This window comes from Crassostrea angulata, chromosome 10, assembly GCF_025612915.1.
Source record: "Crassostrea angulata isolate pt1a10 chromosome 10, ASM2561291v2, whole genome shotgun sequence".
NCBI classification, from domain to species: Eukaryota; Metazoa; Mollusca; class Bivalvia; order Ostreida; family Ostreidae; genus Magallana; species Magallana angulata.
In genome coordinates, this window is record NC_069120.1 from 50826975 (window position 1) to 50841821 (window position 14847).

The 14847-nt window shown below is 33.2% G+C and overlaps 2 protein-coding genes across 3 annotated transcripts; one reads left to right on the forward strand and one right to left on the reverse strand.

Moving 5' to 3' along the window:
- Positions 1-674: 674 nt before the first annotated feature.
- On the forward strand, positions 675-4776 carry LOC128166200 (coiled-coil domain-containing protein 137-like). Its single transcript, XM_052831204.1, has 7 exons — positions 675-852; positions 957-1081; positions 1712-1872; positions 2622-2692; positions 3502-3575; positions 3990-4078; positions 4552-4776. The coding sequence occupies exons 1-7, from the start codon at positions 758-760 to the stop codon at positions 4762-4764; spliced, it is 828 nt and encodes a 275-aa protein (XP_052687164.1). The 5' UTR covers positions 675-757; the 3' UTR covers positions 4765-4776.
- A 3801-nt stretch (positions 4777-8577) lies between these two features.
- LOC128166199 (uncharacterized) lies at positions 8578-14534 on the reverse strand. Of its 2 annotated transcripts, XR_008241137.1 has the most exons (5): positions 14416-14534; positions 12848-12887; positions 11476-11767; positions 10114-11365; positions 8578-9928 (listed from the first exon to the last, which is right to left on the reverse strand). XR_008241137.1 is itself a non-coding variant. In XM_052831203.1 (4 exons), the coding sequence occupies exons 1-4, from the start codon at positions 14442-14444 to the stop codon at positions 10497-10499; spliced, it is 1230 nt and encodes a 409-aa protein (XP_052687163.1). In that variant the 5' UTR covers positions 14445-14534; the 3' UTR covers positions 8578-10496. The 2 variants fall into 2 exon arrangements, 1 of the variants encoding a protein (XP_052687163.1); XM_052831203.1 differs by having other exon boundaries at positions 8578-11365.
- Between the last annotated feature and the right edge of the window lie 313 nt (positions 14535-14847).

A 14847-nucleotide genomic window follows, 5' to 3' on the forward strand; every position in this document is an offset into this window, starting at 1 on the left:
ATTTCAATTGCACTTCTTTCACAGGTAAGTGTATTTTTATTAAAAATCGTCCAAATGTGCAGCATAAATATCTTGGGACAGACTATACATAACAAATGGTCAGATGGTCTGGTCAATCAAAGGCGAAAGAAAAAGTGACCAGAGTTTAAATCCTGGTGTGGTTCGTCATCATTTCCCAAAACCTGCTTCATTTGATAGTTGATACCGTGCCAAACTCCTGGAACTGATTGACAGGTTCACGTATGTCACAAATGCTTGTGAAGAAAAAAATTGAACCTCCGAGGTACAATGTACTTACTTTTTCAAAGGGGTCGGTCTTTTTTTCTACTCAAGCTCCTGTGCTCTTGTCAGGGGAGAGAACTTAGGATGGTAATCATCTCTATGGGCAAAAATCGTTTAATATAAGCATGTCAAGAGGGCGGAATGTGTCAGGCAAACTAAATCATTGATAGAGTGCGTAAGCATGCTAAGAGGTCAAACTGTACAAACACAATTACAACGCGATTACCTATATCTATTGAGATAAATTGGCTTAAAATCTGATATCAATTGTTAAAATAAAGAAAACTCAATAGAAATGTTTTAACAGAACAGCCATACCATAGTTTTAAGTTAAAATCTGTACGAAGATGTTTGAAGTCGCCTGGTTTGAAACCGGAACTGTGAAGTACGTCATCAATATTTGTAGTGTTCCATGTAAACATTGCAGCGTGGTATTTTCATTTGGGTACCGTTTTTATTTTACTCACTTCCAGAAATGGGGAAGCTTGGCAAATTACAGAAAAGCAGAAAAAATAAAAAACTTAAGAATGTTGACGCTGAATACTCCAATGAACCTAGAGGATCTAAAAAGTGAGTAAAAATACTCTTGATAAGAAGACATCGTTCATAGATAAATAAAATGCGAATTTTCTCGACATGCAGTTATTTACATGTATTGTATAATTTTATTCTAGGAAAAGACCTGCCAACTTGGCACCGAAAAATGATGAGCAGGATATGCCAAAGAAAGTACAGAATATTATGAAATATAAGAAGAAAACGCCCAAACAATTTCAGAACGAGCATACAAGAAAAAAAGGTTTGTGTCATTTTACATGTAGATATGTCTAATTATAAGCATGGTTGAAGTTTAAATTAGGAAGGGTAATTATTATATTAGTCTGGTTTCGTTTGTAACTGGGTTACAGAATTGCCACACTGAGAAACTGTACTGTATTCTTGCCATATATGTTTGCATGCAGGAACCACATTTCTTTATAACTTGTATATTATATCACATCTCCTTATCAAACTGAATAATTATGATGTAATGCAGTGTCATTAAAGTTTGACCTTGATACTGACAAGGTCAAACTTGAACTAAAAAATATGGGCCTAATACCATTTCTTTAATTACATTATTACTGACATAACTGAACAAAAAAAAGTAATACATTTTTTTCTATTAAAAATAATTCCATTCATCCCTGATAGACCCCGGGCCAGCTTTCATGGTAACTGCGGTACTGCTTTTTTGCAGGACAAAGTGACATAGTTAGGTGAAATATGACATATCATCAATTGTTTCATTTACCTCATTGAATTTAAATATCTACCTACTTAACTTCAAAGTTTATCAATTTGCCTTGTAAGAGAGCAATACCACAGTTGATGAGTGTATTCAATGTTTTCTTAGAATTTAAGATCAACATTGTAATAATTTTTTCAGGAAAGAAGCCTGTTTACATGGAACGGGGAATGACAAGACCTATGGCAGCATCCCCAAAATTCATTCAAGGGAAACGAGAGAAGAGCAAGGATTTCATGAAGAGAGTTGAAGTAGAGACAAGAAAAGTTCTCCATCGACATCAACTGTCCCAGAAATTTAAGGTTCTCAGCTTTATTTGTGCAGAGTTTCAATGTGAACACACCCCTACCCATTGTCCCATTGCTTCACTAAGCTCATTCTAATTCATTCAATACATGTATAAAAGTAAGAAAGAACACAATGAAGTACATGTATAGGCTATTTAAACAATAAAATGCTTTATTTGTTAGTTTTTAACCACCAGTTGCAGGCATTGCAGAAAATATACATGTGTTGAGAGGATTTGGTAAATTTTATCAGCAGTCATCAAAACCATTTAATTCCTATTGAAACAAATAAAGTTTATGTATCTTTCTTAAGTCATTGATCTAACAAAGTGCTGATCAGTATGTTGCATATATACATGTAGATTGAAGAGCCAGTTCACACCTGAGATCTGACACAAAATCTAGTCACCTCATGCAGTTCACTTGTTTCTCTGACTTGTTTTCACCAATTTTAACCAGATCCATCTTGTAAAACTGTTTACACCCCTTATCATTAACAAAATTTATTTTATCTAATGATAGATCAGTGAGTGTAAAAGAGTAAGAAAAAATAATAGCTGTGCAGAATGCTTAAATACATATGGAATCTCACGAGAATAGCAGTATTGTACAAATAAAACCAGTATAAACAGAAAATTTGTAGTCATGATATTATTACACAGATATCATAAATAAGCCATTAAAGAAAAGGGAATAAGAATTAATTTGTGTACTTCAGAATTTGTTATATTACTTGTTATAATTGAAATATTATGTTCTTTCAGATGGATTTAGATGCAATGGAAGCAGGAGAAATTAAAAAACATAAGAAAAAGATGAACGAAAAACAAAAAGAGTAATTGTACTTTACATATATAGCTGTTTTTGGAGTGTTTTCATTGAATATATTTACAACTAAAAGCTGCTTGGTCCGATTTTATATCAAAATTTGGGTACGCTTTTAAATGATGGTAATGCTAAGTATGCGTATAATAATAGACTTTGCAGTAATTTTCCCCAATCAACTAAGCCAAGTATCACTGAAAAAATTGTGTACAAAAACAAAACAAATGACAAAAAAGGGAATCGCATTATTTCGCCTCACGTTAAATTCTGCTCATGACATAGAGACCGGTATGGTTGTATTACGACTTCGCTATAAATATTATTCATTATGTTCAGGTAACTTTTTAAAAAAATGTGTATATTTTGTACGGCAACATTTCTGAAGTTTGCTTTGTTTACAGTCGATGCATAGTATGGGGTTGAATAAACCCAATCATCCGGGGAACAAAACCAAATGGTTCCCTTTTCTAAACATTCCCGTGATGCATTTTTGGTTTGTTTTTTCGTTTGCCCAAAAAGAAATTATTTTATTTACTTTAAATATTTCTAACTTTGAAAGGAGACAAAAAATTGGATCAAGCAGCTTTAAAAATATTAAGCAATTGAACTACTGGTACACGTGAAAAATATTTGTGTACAACATGAAGTATAAAAAGATTTTCTAAGAGCATGTTAAGGAAGTTTATTACTTACATAAAGAAGTACATAAAGGGAAAAAGGCATTTTTTTAAAATTTTATTTGAAATACCTTATATAATCAGTAAATCTAATCTATACAAGATATTCTTTGTTTTAAAATGAAGTTTGAATTTTTTTAAGGAGATTACTTCTGAAAAAGCATAAAAAATCAGAAAAGAAGGGCAGAGATGTGGATGAATTTAAGGATTATGAAGGTACATTGATTTTAATTTGATAATAGAACACATACTTCTTGTTAAAAAGAATTAAGCTTTATCAAATGGTGTAAAATTATGAAATTAATTAATATTAAGGTGATTACTTTAGATGGTTTAAATTCTCTTCCAAGACTGGGACCTTAATTGTATTCTCTTGTATTCTCTTCAGTTATTTTCTCATAATTTGAAAAGTAAAATCATATTGAATATTTTTTATTGAAGTTTTCATTTACTTGATCAAATGTTAAACTTATTAGCTCTTTTTAATTTTAAAAGTTAGAAAGATGTCTTGAAAGAGTGAGAAACTTTTCTCTTTTATAGTAATGGTATTTGATAAGTGATGTCTTGGGAGGGTTGGGACCTTTTTCTGTTTTATTGCATTTGTAAACGCTTGTTTTTACCACATGATAGATAAGGTGAAGTTTGGAGAGGTGGTTTATGAGCCTCCGTCCCTCACAGCTCTACCCAGGAAAGCTGTCAAGGAGGATTCGGTACCCAGAGTAGGTTAATTCTTGGTGTTGTTTTAATGTTTTGTATTTTACAGGTAATACTTGGGGAAGAAAGTTCTTAATTTTTTTTAAGGGGGTGCTTTAATTTGGATCAAGACTTGTATGAATGCAAGAATTACAATATACTTTTAAAATGATAAATGACTTTTGTGAAATTGTTAACCGTATGATTTTATAAATTAAATCGTAATTTTATAAATGTTGTATATGAATCAATACAAATGTATCAGGAATGTGATTTTTCAGCAGATCCGCTGATTTCAGTGGATTTGGAAATCGAAATGTTTTCTTCAGAAATTAATACAGACCAATGATTGAATGATTTTCTCCTTTTTCTTCTTCTTTCATTTACATCCCTGCATAATGTATTTTGAAACAGTTTTAAATTTGTAACCTTCCAAAAGGAACCCAAGTTGTGTAATTATAATGTTTGCTGGATTCCTAACCGTATCTTTCTGTTGCAGCCTGGCAAGAAATCTCTGCTTCTGAAGGAGATCATCGCCGACAATGCCTCCATCACCCCAGCCAGTGTAGGATCTTCATCGAAGCGTGAAATTGGACAGTCAGTCAAGCGTAAACATATGTCAATGGCACAGCAAAGTAGAATGGACAGAGAAAGAGAGAATGCAATATTACTGTATAGACAACAGAAACAAAGAAAATTAAACCCGTCCTGACGGATCTGCATATTTCCTCTTTTTAATCACTTTTTGTATGAATCTAACCAAGCTTATTGTGTGCATATTCTAAAGGTGTCAGTTTTACAAGATTCTTATAAGGTCCATATGTTTCATTCATATACTAGAATATACATTAGGTGAGAAATATCAAGGCAGGCACACATGACTATGGTTACAGTAAGATTTGTTTAATGTACCTGATAAGTATACATATGTTTTTGAGCATTACAGCTATCAGGTACAGAACATCATAAGGTGAGCTATGCAGGATTCTAATTTTCATAAGAAACAGGTGTACAATAAACATTTACAAAATGGAAAACAGTTCAATAAAAAGAAGACGCTATCTTCATCACTCTTGTAAAATTAGTTGATGACAAGAAATTTGAAATGGTAGTGGGAAGTGTATTTTGGAAATACAAGTTTATTGATAACCACGTGTTTTGAGAAGTACTAGGGGTGAACTGAGTTGTGGCAGTGTCTGATTTGTAAGTCATGACACTGCTGCATTTGTAAGTCATGACAGTGCTGCATCCTAACGTCTGATTTAAAAATTGTAAGTCATAACTACGCTGCATTTGTAAGCCTGATTTGTAAGTCAAGGCAGTGATGTTTTCGAAAATCTGATTTGTAAGTCACACAAGACCTGTGATAAGTGTGCACACGTATTAAGAGACATAATTTCAAAGTTAGTGACTGATAATTCAAGCCATATTGTATGTACCAGCTTAAGCGTGCGCAGAAGTTTATCCCCGGGGGTGGGGGAGGGGGGGAAGGCCTTTCCTTGGTAACTTAACACTAATTTGTAAATTTAATAAGTTAGATCCGAGCATGCCTAAGAAAAACAACTATAGTATTAGATTTTTTTTCTCACAAAGCCACATAAAGATATAGTTGAAAGTTGTTGCGTCGTATATCTAAAAAGAATACATGTAGTTTGGTTATAATTTATCCGTTGTTCATTCTATTTTTATTGCATTGATAATCGATGTAATCAATGCATGCAGGTCTCAAAATTATCTTTAAACGGAAAATCTGAAGATCGACAAAAGTCACGAAAATATGATAACAAAACTCGTTGTGTGTGTGATTCACGACCTCTGAAATCCACTCTTCTACACCCCTGCGAATGTTATTGTCATTCAAATTTTAGACCACGTGGTTTTATTTGACCCTTTCAGTTTCGCAGTAAAAATCGTACCTCGTGTATAAAGTCTATTCCACAGTACATGTATCTAGGTTCTTAATATAGTAGACAAATATAAAATCTAGAGGTTTATTGATTTTAAACTTTATCTTCATTAATTGGTGAATAAAATGTGTTCTAGAAATAAATGTGACTATACAAAAATTAGTTTTTTTGTCTGCTGTTGCAACAACTAACATGCTTAAAAGAGATCCCTCCTGAGGATTAATTTTCGATCCGCGCCTGACCTAGTAATAACATCAATAGTGAAACAGACTATACCATTATATGCAGAATGTTCCTTGAAAATGGCTCGATATACTAAGTTTTAATGCAAAACAGACACCCATTATTTTTTTTTAAAACATGGTATTGAACACCTCAAGCATCAAACATGGCTATGATTTTATTAAGCAACCCAATGGTTATATTTTCAACCACTCTACACGTGTTTGAACACGAACGATAACTCTGTTCTGAATATTATCGTTAAATATAAATAACTGCTAGATGGTAAAATAAGACATACATCTTGAAAGCTTTTCCCGTTTTAACATAAATCACAGTAGGATATGATATGAAAAACGACCAGTACTTACGTATTTTGAGAATATTATCCGAACACTTATACTTCCGCTCGAAATTTCACAGGAAGTGAACAAATATTGGTGAAGTCTCGTGAACTTTCATTCGAGCACCTCTGGATTTATTACTTACTTAGCAACGATAAAGAAAACATTCCGAACACATTTGCAGGGGTGTTCTAGGTTCCGTTCGTCATCGAAAGCAAGACTTTCGTCTTGCCTATATGGTCGAGTGGTTAGCGCGGTGGCGGCTTACTGCAAGGAGAGTGGGTTCCAGAGGTCGTGAGTTCAAGCTTCAATATTCAAATGAATATCTATCTATCTATCTATCTATCTATCTCTCTCTCTCTCTCTATCTCTATCTATCCGCATGCATATATGTTCAATATTTCCTTACAATATTTGACATCTGTGTTCAAAAATGTATGAATTTTACAGTAGTTTTTGAAATTGTATGTATAACACTATTAAGATATGAATGTTAAATGTATCTTTTTTTGTCCAAGTTATTAGCATTATATTTTAAGTTATATTATACAAATTGCTAAAAAAAATTGTTTCTTAATTGAGAATACTAGGCTCAGCATTGAAACAGATTTCTATCAAAGTTGGTTTTGGCTTTATTTTGCCATGCAAGATATCGTTATAAATATGTGCATTTAAGTTCTAGTTTATTTTACAGCGGAGTGTTGTTGCGATGTAGGCCTAAATTTTACACAGTGTGACAGGTGCATTGTCGATTTGCCGCTCTTTGATTTCAAAGCATTCGTAGTGTTGATGTTTGTGAATTAAATGCTTCCACAACAGATTCAAATTGAATACAATGTAATATATTTCACATAAGTTGCACAATATATGAGTCAAGATTAGAAAACTATTAGGTGAAAAGAAGAATGAGTTATAGATATAATAAGTTCGGATACGTTAGAAGGCGGTAGCAGAAAGAACGGTCATTGATATGGATCGTAAGAATGGGCGTTCGCGATTTCTTGGGCAATTGCTACTGTATTACAAAGATTACTTTTTAATATGAGCTATGAAACGGACACCAACTGTGAAATAGAAAACCTGGAAAACCAAAGAACATATTGAAAAGGGGGACAATAATGAAAAAAAAAACACCACGAGATATCATGAAACAGCAACTGTTAAAGAAGGGACTTTTTGGATGTCTTGTTGCAATTCACGAAGGGGATCAAATGAGCGGTTCATTTGTGTCAAGCAAATGTAATTTTTATGTATACATGTAGTTACATTTACAATATTATGTTCCATGACCTTTGGTCCTTAGAATAAAAATGGTTATGCTTCCATCTCGTGCTTTATTCTTTTAGTATTCAAAATTTAATGTCATCAAACTACATGTTCTCGGGATACAATGATCCTTTAGTGATCTCTGAACTAAAAATCCTTGAATGAAGGTTGACAGCAGACACGAAAATTTCTCAAGAAACTATATTGTAGTTTAGCAAAAAAAAGCATGGCCTATACCAATCCAGCTGATCGACATACAAAAGGATACAACTCTTCATCATCTAAGTGGGTATAAAACGGGAGTAATGTACGTAAATTGATACCATGACAAGCATTGTGTGGATCTCTTTGATTTCTTTTTATTTGTGTTTATACCAGCGGTCACACCTTCCTCTTTGAAGAATTCGAAGAAGAGGTCATATTGCTTAGATAATGTTAGTCGAAAAGTTGTGCTGAGGTCAAAATCAGACTCGCCAGTGGTATTGTCCTTTCTGATGTAATTTATTTTAACAAATAAACTATACAACATGGCTATTTTTAATATCAGAAAGGACACTATCTTTAAGAGTCCTATACTAATACTTATTCTTATAACAATAATGCAGGTTGATCATGATAAAAATATGTACTTGAACATTTCAAAGGGTCAAAATTTATCCGTCACTAGATATATCGGTAACCGAAAGTCCAAATTATTAGAAAAATTCTTAAGGACCGTTTGCTTAACGGTAGTCTGCAATATTCATACATGTAGCTTGCCAAAGTAAGAAAATAACATAATCAATATTCAGGTAAAAATGTCAAAGTTTATTTTATTTACTAAAAGGTCATCTTCAATGTTACCAATACAAATTGATTACTTCCAAGGTTACCTACATATACATTTCAGCTCACCACTGTTGTTGTCCGTTAGTTACTGTTGAATGATAAAGATGGTGGTCATTTCTATCTAAGTTCGACGATCAAAGTCACCCCTGCGAATGTGTTCGGAATGTTTTCTTTATCGTTGCTAAGTATGTAATAAATCCAGAGGTGCTCGAATGAAAGTTCACGAGACTTCACCGAGATTTGTTCAGTTCCTGTGAAATTTTGAGCGGAACTATAAGTGTTCGGATAATATTCTCAAAATACGTAAGTACTGGTCGATTTTCATATCATATTCTACTTTGATTTGTGTTAAAACATCAACATCTTTTAAGATTTATCGTTCGTGTTCAACCACGTGTATAGTAGTTGATAATATAAACATTGGGTTGCTTAATAAAATCAAAGCCATGTTTGGTGCTTGTGGTGTGCAATACCATGTTTTAAAAAAAAATAATGGTGAATGTTTTGCATTAAAACTTAGTGTATCGAGCCATTTTCAAGGAACATTCTGCATGAAATAGTACAGTCTGTTTCACTATTGATGTTTTTACTAGGTCAGGCGCGGATCGAAAATTAATTCTTAGGGGGGATCTCTACTACGCATGTTAATTGTCGCAACAGCAGAAAAAAAACTATTTTTTGTATTGTCACATATATTTCTAGAACACATTTTATCCACCAATTAATGAAGATTAAGTTTAAAATCAATAAACCTCTAGAATTCATATTTGACTACAAGTGCCTAGATTCTCTAAAATAGACTATAAACACGAGGCACGATTTTTACTGCGAAACTGAAAGGGTCAAATAAAACCACGTGGTTTAAAATTTGAATGACAATAACATTCGCAGGGGTGAAAGTTTTCAATTTAAAGGGACTTGGACACGATTTGAATTATAAAAGTCTAAGTTTATTTTTCCATTTTCAATGTTTATACTGATAAATATAGAAGTTTATAATGCTATGTCAAAATTTGAAACTCAAATATCAAGTTATAAGCAGGATACAGAGTTTATAATTTTTTGTTTTGTAAACAAAGCTCGAATATTGTCATTTTTTACATATTCGTTGTATTGGTATAAATTTCAATCAAATGTAACTTTCCTTTGTTGATTATAGTTTTAAAGAAGATATTGAATTAATTTATATTGTTTTTTACCGTCATTTTGTCCAAGAAACGGTAGTTCTCTACATTACATTTTTTGTAAAAAAAAAAAAAAACTATAAGACTCGAGCTTTGTCTACATACATGTAACAATCAATTTTTACCTCTGTACAGTGTATCTCGCTTGTAACTTGACTTTAACATTTAATATTTCAGTCAATCATTTAAAATGCACAATAAACAATTTGATACATAAAAAATAAAAATAAAATCTTTGATCTCAAATCGTGTCCAAGAGACACAGACGGACAAGGAAATTAAAATGATCACCAGATCCTTGAAATAGTACGCGCATTCAATTTAATTATGATATTCATGTTAAGTCAAGCATCACAAAAACATATATGCATGCGATACAGATCAAGATTTCACCCTTACAAATTAAAACAGGTAACATCCTGTCTTTTTCCTTTTAGTATATACATCATTAAGATATTTATACCCATAGGTTGTTCCTAACTAAAGGGGTAAATTAAAACGGGCTCAGTTAAACAAGTATCTACCGGTAGGCGGGTAATACATGACGTAGGTTCATTGCTACCTCTTAAAACTTGCACAAATCAATGATAATGAATTGAGATCAAATATTTATGAATTGCCAATCTACAATAAAAATCAAATAGATGTAAAAATAATTTTTCTTCATTGCTTTAACAAATAACTGTACATATCCTAAGTTTCTTCGATGATTTTTTCCTTGTAGTCCCTTTTCCTGATTGCCTGTCGATGGAATTTCTCCCTGAATCCCGTCTCATTAAATTTATACGATGGCTCTTCGAGATAAAACACACTCGTATTCTTTTTCGAAGCCAATTTCAAATCCAAGTGTTTCTCTGTTACACCCTTATCCAAGTCGGAGAGATCCTGGGCCTCACTGTGTTCTACAGGGGACTGTGGAATCAGGTCCTTCCTGCTGGAATCTTCAATCTTGCGTTTATAAGACAAGCTTTTGCAGAAACACGAAAATTTCTTCAATTTCCTGAATTTGTCGAGTTCCTCGCGCAAACCTTTGAATTTAGGCAGTAGTGAATCTGCCAACACATTGATGGCTTCTTCATTCTTGATGTGGGGCCTAAGTTGTTCCCATCCCTTTTTGGGGTCACCACATTGGTTTATGTCCCGCATGACCTTGGTAGGAATGACCTTCTGGGTGTAACATTTGTCGATGACCTCACGAGGTGGAACGTTTTCAATAATTTTACAGACGATGCACTTCAAGCGTCCATGTTTCTTTTCTTTATACATTATACTGAGCGATCGTTTCAGTGTTGTGTGGATGTGCCTGTAGTCTGGTTCCAACGCGTCCATAAAGCTCACAAAAGAACCGTGTCCGCGCTGTTCCAACATCAGCAGAAGGCTTCTTGCCTTCTCCCTTCTCCCTCCTCCTCGCCTTATATCCTCAGCATCACTAGCTGTAATGGCCTCCTCAGATATCAGCCGGTCCAAGATATCTGTGTCACTCAGGTCAATGTCTTTCAAAATGGTTTCATGTTCTTGAATTAGAACGTCTTTGTAAAGGCTGGCACATGCATCTGGAAGATCTAAAACGAGAATATATTAAAAAAAAAAAATTAAACTTGGATAAACCGTATGAAATCTAGCATGCAGGGAAATGCACTAACGAAGAAAAATATTCGAAGAATTGATGTACCATCTAATTTTATACTCCATGTGAATGACTCGTCACTAGTACTGTTACTACTGGTATCGCTCAGATACACCGCAGGGTGGCGTTTGATCTTTGGTCTGATACGCCATGGTAACACGTTATTCGGACCCTTGTCCGTGAACAGCAACTTATTGTCCCTTGGTGTCGCATTCCCAGCATCCTCCCCATACAGCTTTATCTCGATTCGAGACACCCGCTCTGTGAGAACATCTAGTTTCACATTGGTAGCTCTCAGCTCATTTAACAACGTGTTCTGGAGTTCGGCAAACATAGACTGTAAATGCATGTATACACGAGTAGGATTAGAGGGTTAGAACAAACCTCAGTACATTCACATGTCGCTTAACAGAACTGACTTTGTCATTATGATTTACAGGTATTTTGTTGGGAGTTCCCTTATTTTTTTCCGCATAATCAAATTTTATGCACTATCTAAACTGTGTTTGCATCAAATTATGTTAAGCTATACCGCTTTCATCCTTTGTAATTCAAATAAATATGCTGGTAATACCTGCAAAGGTACGGTGTGTTTACAAAGTGGGTGTGTTACTTAGAAATTATTTTTGGATTACTCAATTCACAAATTGCACACTTTTCATGCTTCTGCTTCGTAGAACTTGCATTTTATTCACTTTTAATGCAAATAAAGAGTGGGGAAAAAATCACTACAGAACTTTACTTCCTGAATTTATTTATTTAATCAGCCAAATTTTTGTGTTGACTGTTTACCTTTCACTTTTACCTTTTTTTATTGCATAATTTAATTATTATTTAATATGTCTGTATTAAACTTTTTGAATTTCGACTTAAAGTTTTTACATGTTTTTTATTTGTGTATTATACCATGACATGAATATTTCCTTAACAAGCGCGAATAGAAAATCGCACCAATACATTTTTTACTAAGAGATGCAAAGACCGCATGAAAATTGAAGATGGAGCATTGCAATGTAACATGCCAAATACGTATCACTTTTTTCAATACAAAACCGTCTTAGTCTATTTAAGAGAACACATGTATATGTTTCCTAAAACCTGTTAAATTTTTTCTCGAAGCATAAGAAAAAATATTTCCAAAATTAACATATTACAGATTCTGCCTTAGAACAGAACAATACTGTTTTCAAATTTCAAATTTTTACGCCTGGTAAATAAGTTTTATGATTTGATAATTTTAAAAAGATCTGAGTCTTTTGGTTTGTAACGATATTCAGGAAACAGCACAGAAGGAAACACATTGGAACTTGTTCGACTATTTTACGATAAGATAGAAAACTTCATAAGGACAAACATCCCCGGTTCCTGCTGTTACGAATAGGCACATTGGCTGATATTTATTTGATAAAAGACTTACCTTCAAGTGTCCAGTGAAGTCTCCACACTCCTCGGCATACCTAAGTATTAAGTGTCATAAGAATTAGGTCGGACATTGTGGTACATAGTAAATATTAAGTCGTACATACGAGATACTTAGTCGTACATACGATATGCTAAGTCGTATATATACAAACTACTAATTCGTACATACGACTAAGTCGTATATACGAGCTAATAGGTGGTACATACGAGCTACTAAATCGTACATACGAGATACTAAGTCGTAAATACGAGATGCTACGTCGTTCATACGAGTTGCTAAGTCTTACATACGAGATGATAAGTTGTACGTACAAGATACTAAGTCGTGCATACGAAATAATATGTCGTACATACGAGATGCAATAAGTCCTACATAAGAGACGTATGTACAAGATACTATGTCCTACGTTCAAGATATCACATCATGATAACGAACCATTTTGTCGTTATTACGAGAAACTATCTCGTTATAACGAGACACTATCCCATACATGTACGTATGACTTGGCATCTCGTATGTATGACTAAGTAAAAATTTTATTCAATTGGCATCAATAGGTTAGCTATATTTCGAACATGGTGCGCCAAAAAGTTGAGGAAGAATTCATTTTATATTACACATAAAAACAAAATTACTCGAACTAAAAAATGCCTTTATGTGAACTTTGAGAAGTGATAAAATGATATGAGCCTTTGTATATACTATATAGCCAAACAATGGCGGTTAGGAAACCAATTCTTTTGAAATAATAAATTAAACTAAGTGATAAAACGTAACTACATATTGTAGTAGTATATTATCCACATTTAATTACTATTTGATTTTTATGTTCACCTCCACGCTCAGTCTAGCTGTATTTTTAAGTGGCTATGCCTACATATCTGTGCATAAGTGGGTGTATTGTATAAAAATCTTGATAGTGAATACGGATGCATATTCCTGTATCTACACTGATAAGATGTTTAAACGTTTGTTTAGTAATCTTCTCTTCTTTGAGTTATTCTGTTTACAAAGCCCCGTCAGATTTTACGCATTGTTTTTTTTTTTTTTAAATTTTGAAATATGCACTAAATAGATATATTGCAGGAGTTTCATGAATTTGATGATTGGTTTCGATAGAATGTAAACTTCCTAATTTCACATATTTTCTTAATTACACAAATTGTGTAAGTATCTGAGAGAATATAACAAAAACATCTTATATGTTCAAATCAAAGTAAAAAATGGCTGTATAGTTTATATAATTTTAAGAATTGGACTCATCTACAATTTAATATGTGGAAAATGCCAAACACCCTTGCTTGAAATGTAGCCAATAAACTATTTTTGGCTCCCTCATTTTACTTTACCTATATTATATCCAATTGATGCATCACTTAAAAAAATTTAAGTTAAAACTATCTAGTTAAAACAATATCTGCGAACTTGAAATAATAAATAAAACATGTAAAACGTGGCAAAGTATACATAGCTGCCGTGACAAAAGCATCCATCATGATGACAGTCTCAGGCCTGTTTGTATTAAAGGAAGACATACTAACTTCAAATATGTAATAACCTACCCTGAATCTTCTTTCTGCAACGAAGCCATCTCCGTGCCTAGACGTGATCAAATCAACGCTAGTCACTAACTCCATGCATTGTTTCACGATCAATAAGGTGCTGCTATAACCCTGTTTATTTTCGAATAGATAAATTTAAAAAAAATGAGAATACCTGTGTAGAATCGTTTAAGGGTTGAACATTCTTGATTCATTGTCAGTTGCTTAAGTTTATCTGAAAGGGAAGTCTTTAGGAAAGTCTGATGAGACTTTACCCGATGACCTCTAAATCAGATACTAGTTTCTAAGAGATTTGTTTTCAACAACCAGTTCTTTCCATACCACAACAGAAAAAATGTTGTAAAAACCGAAAATGATAATTTGATGCAATAATGGAACAATTCAGAAAATTTGCCATATTGAAATCCCTGACAAAATGGTTATCCAAATTTC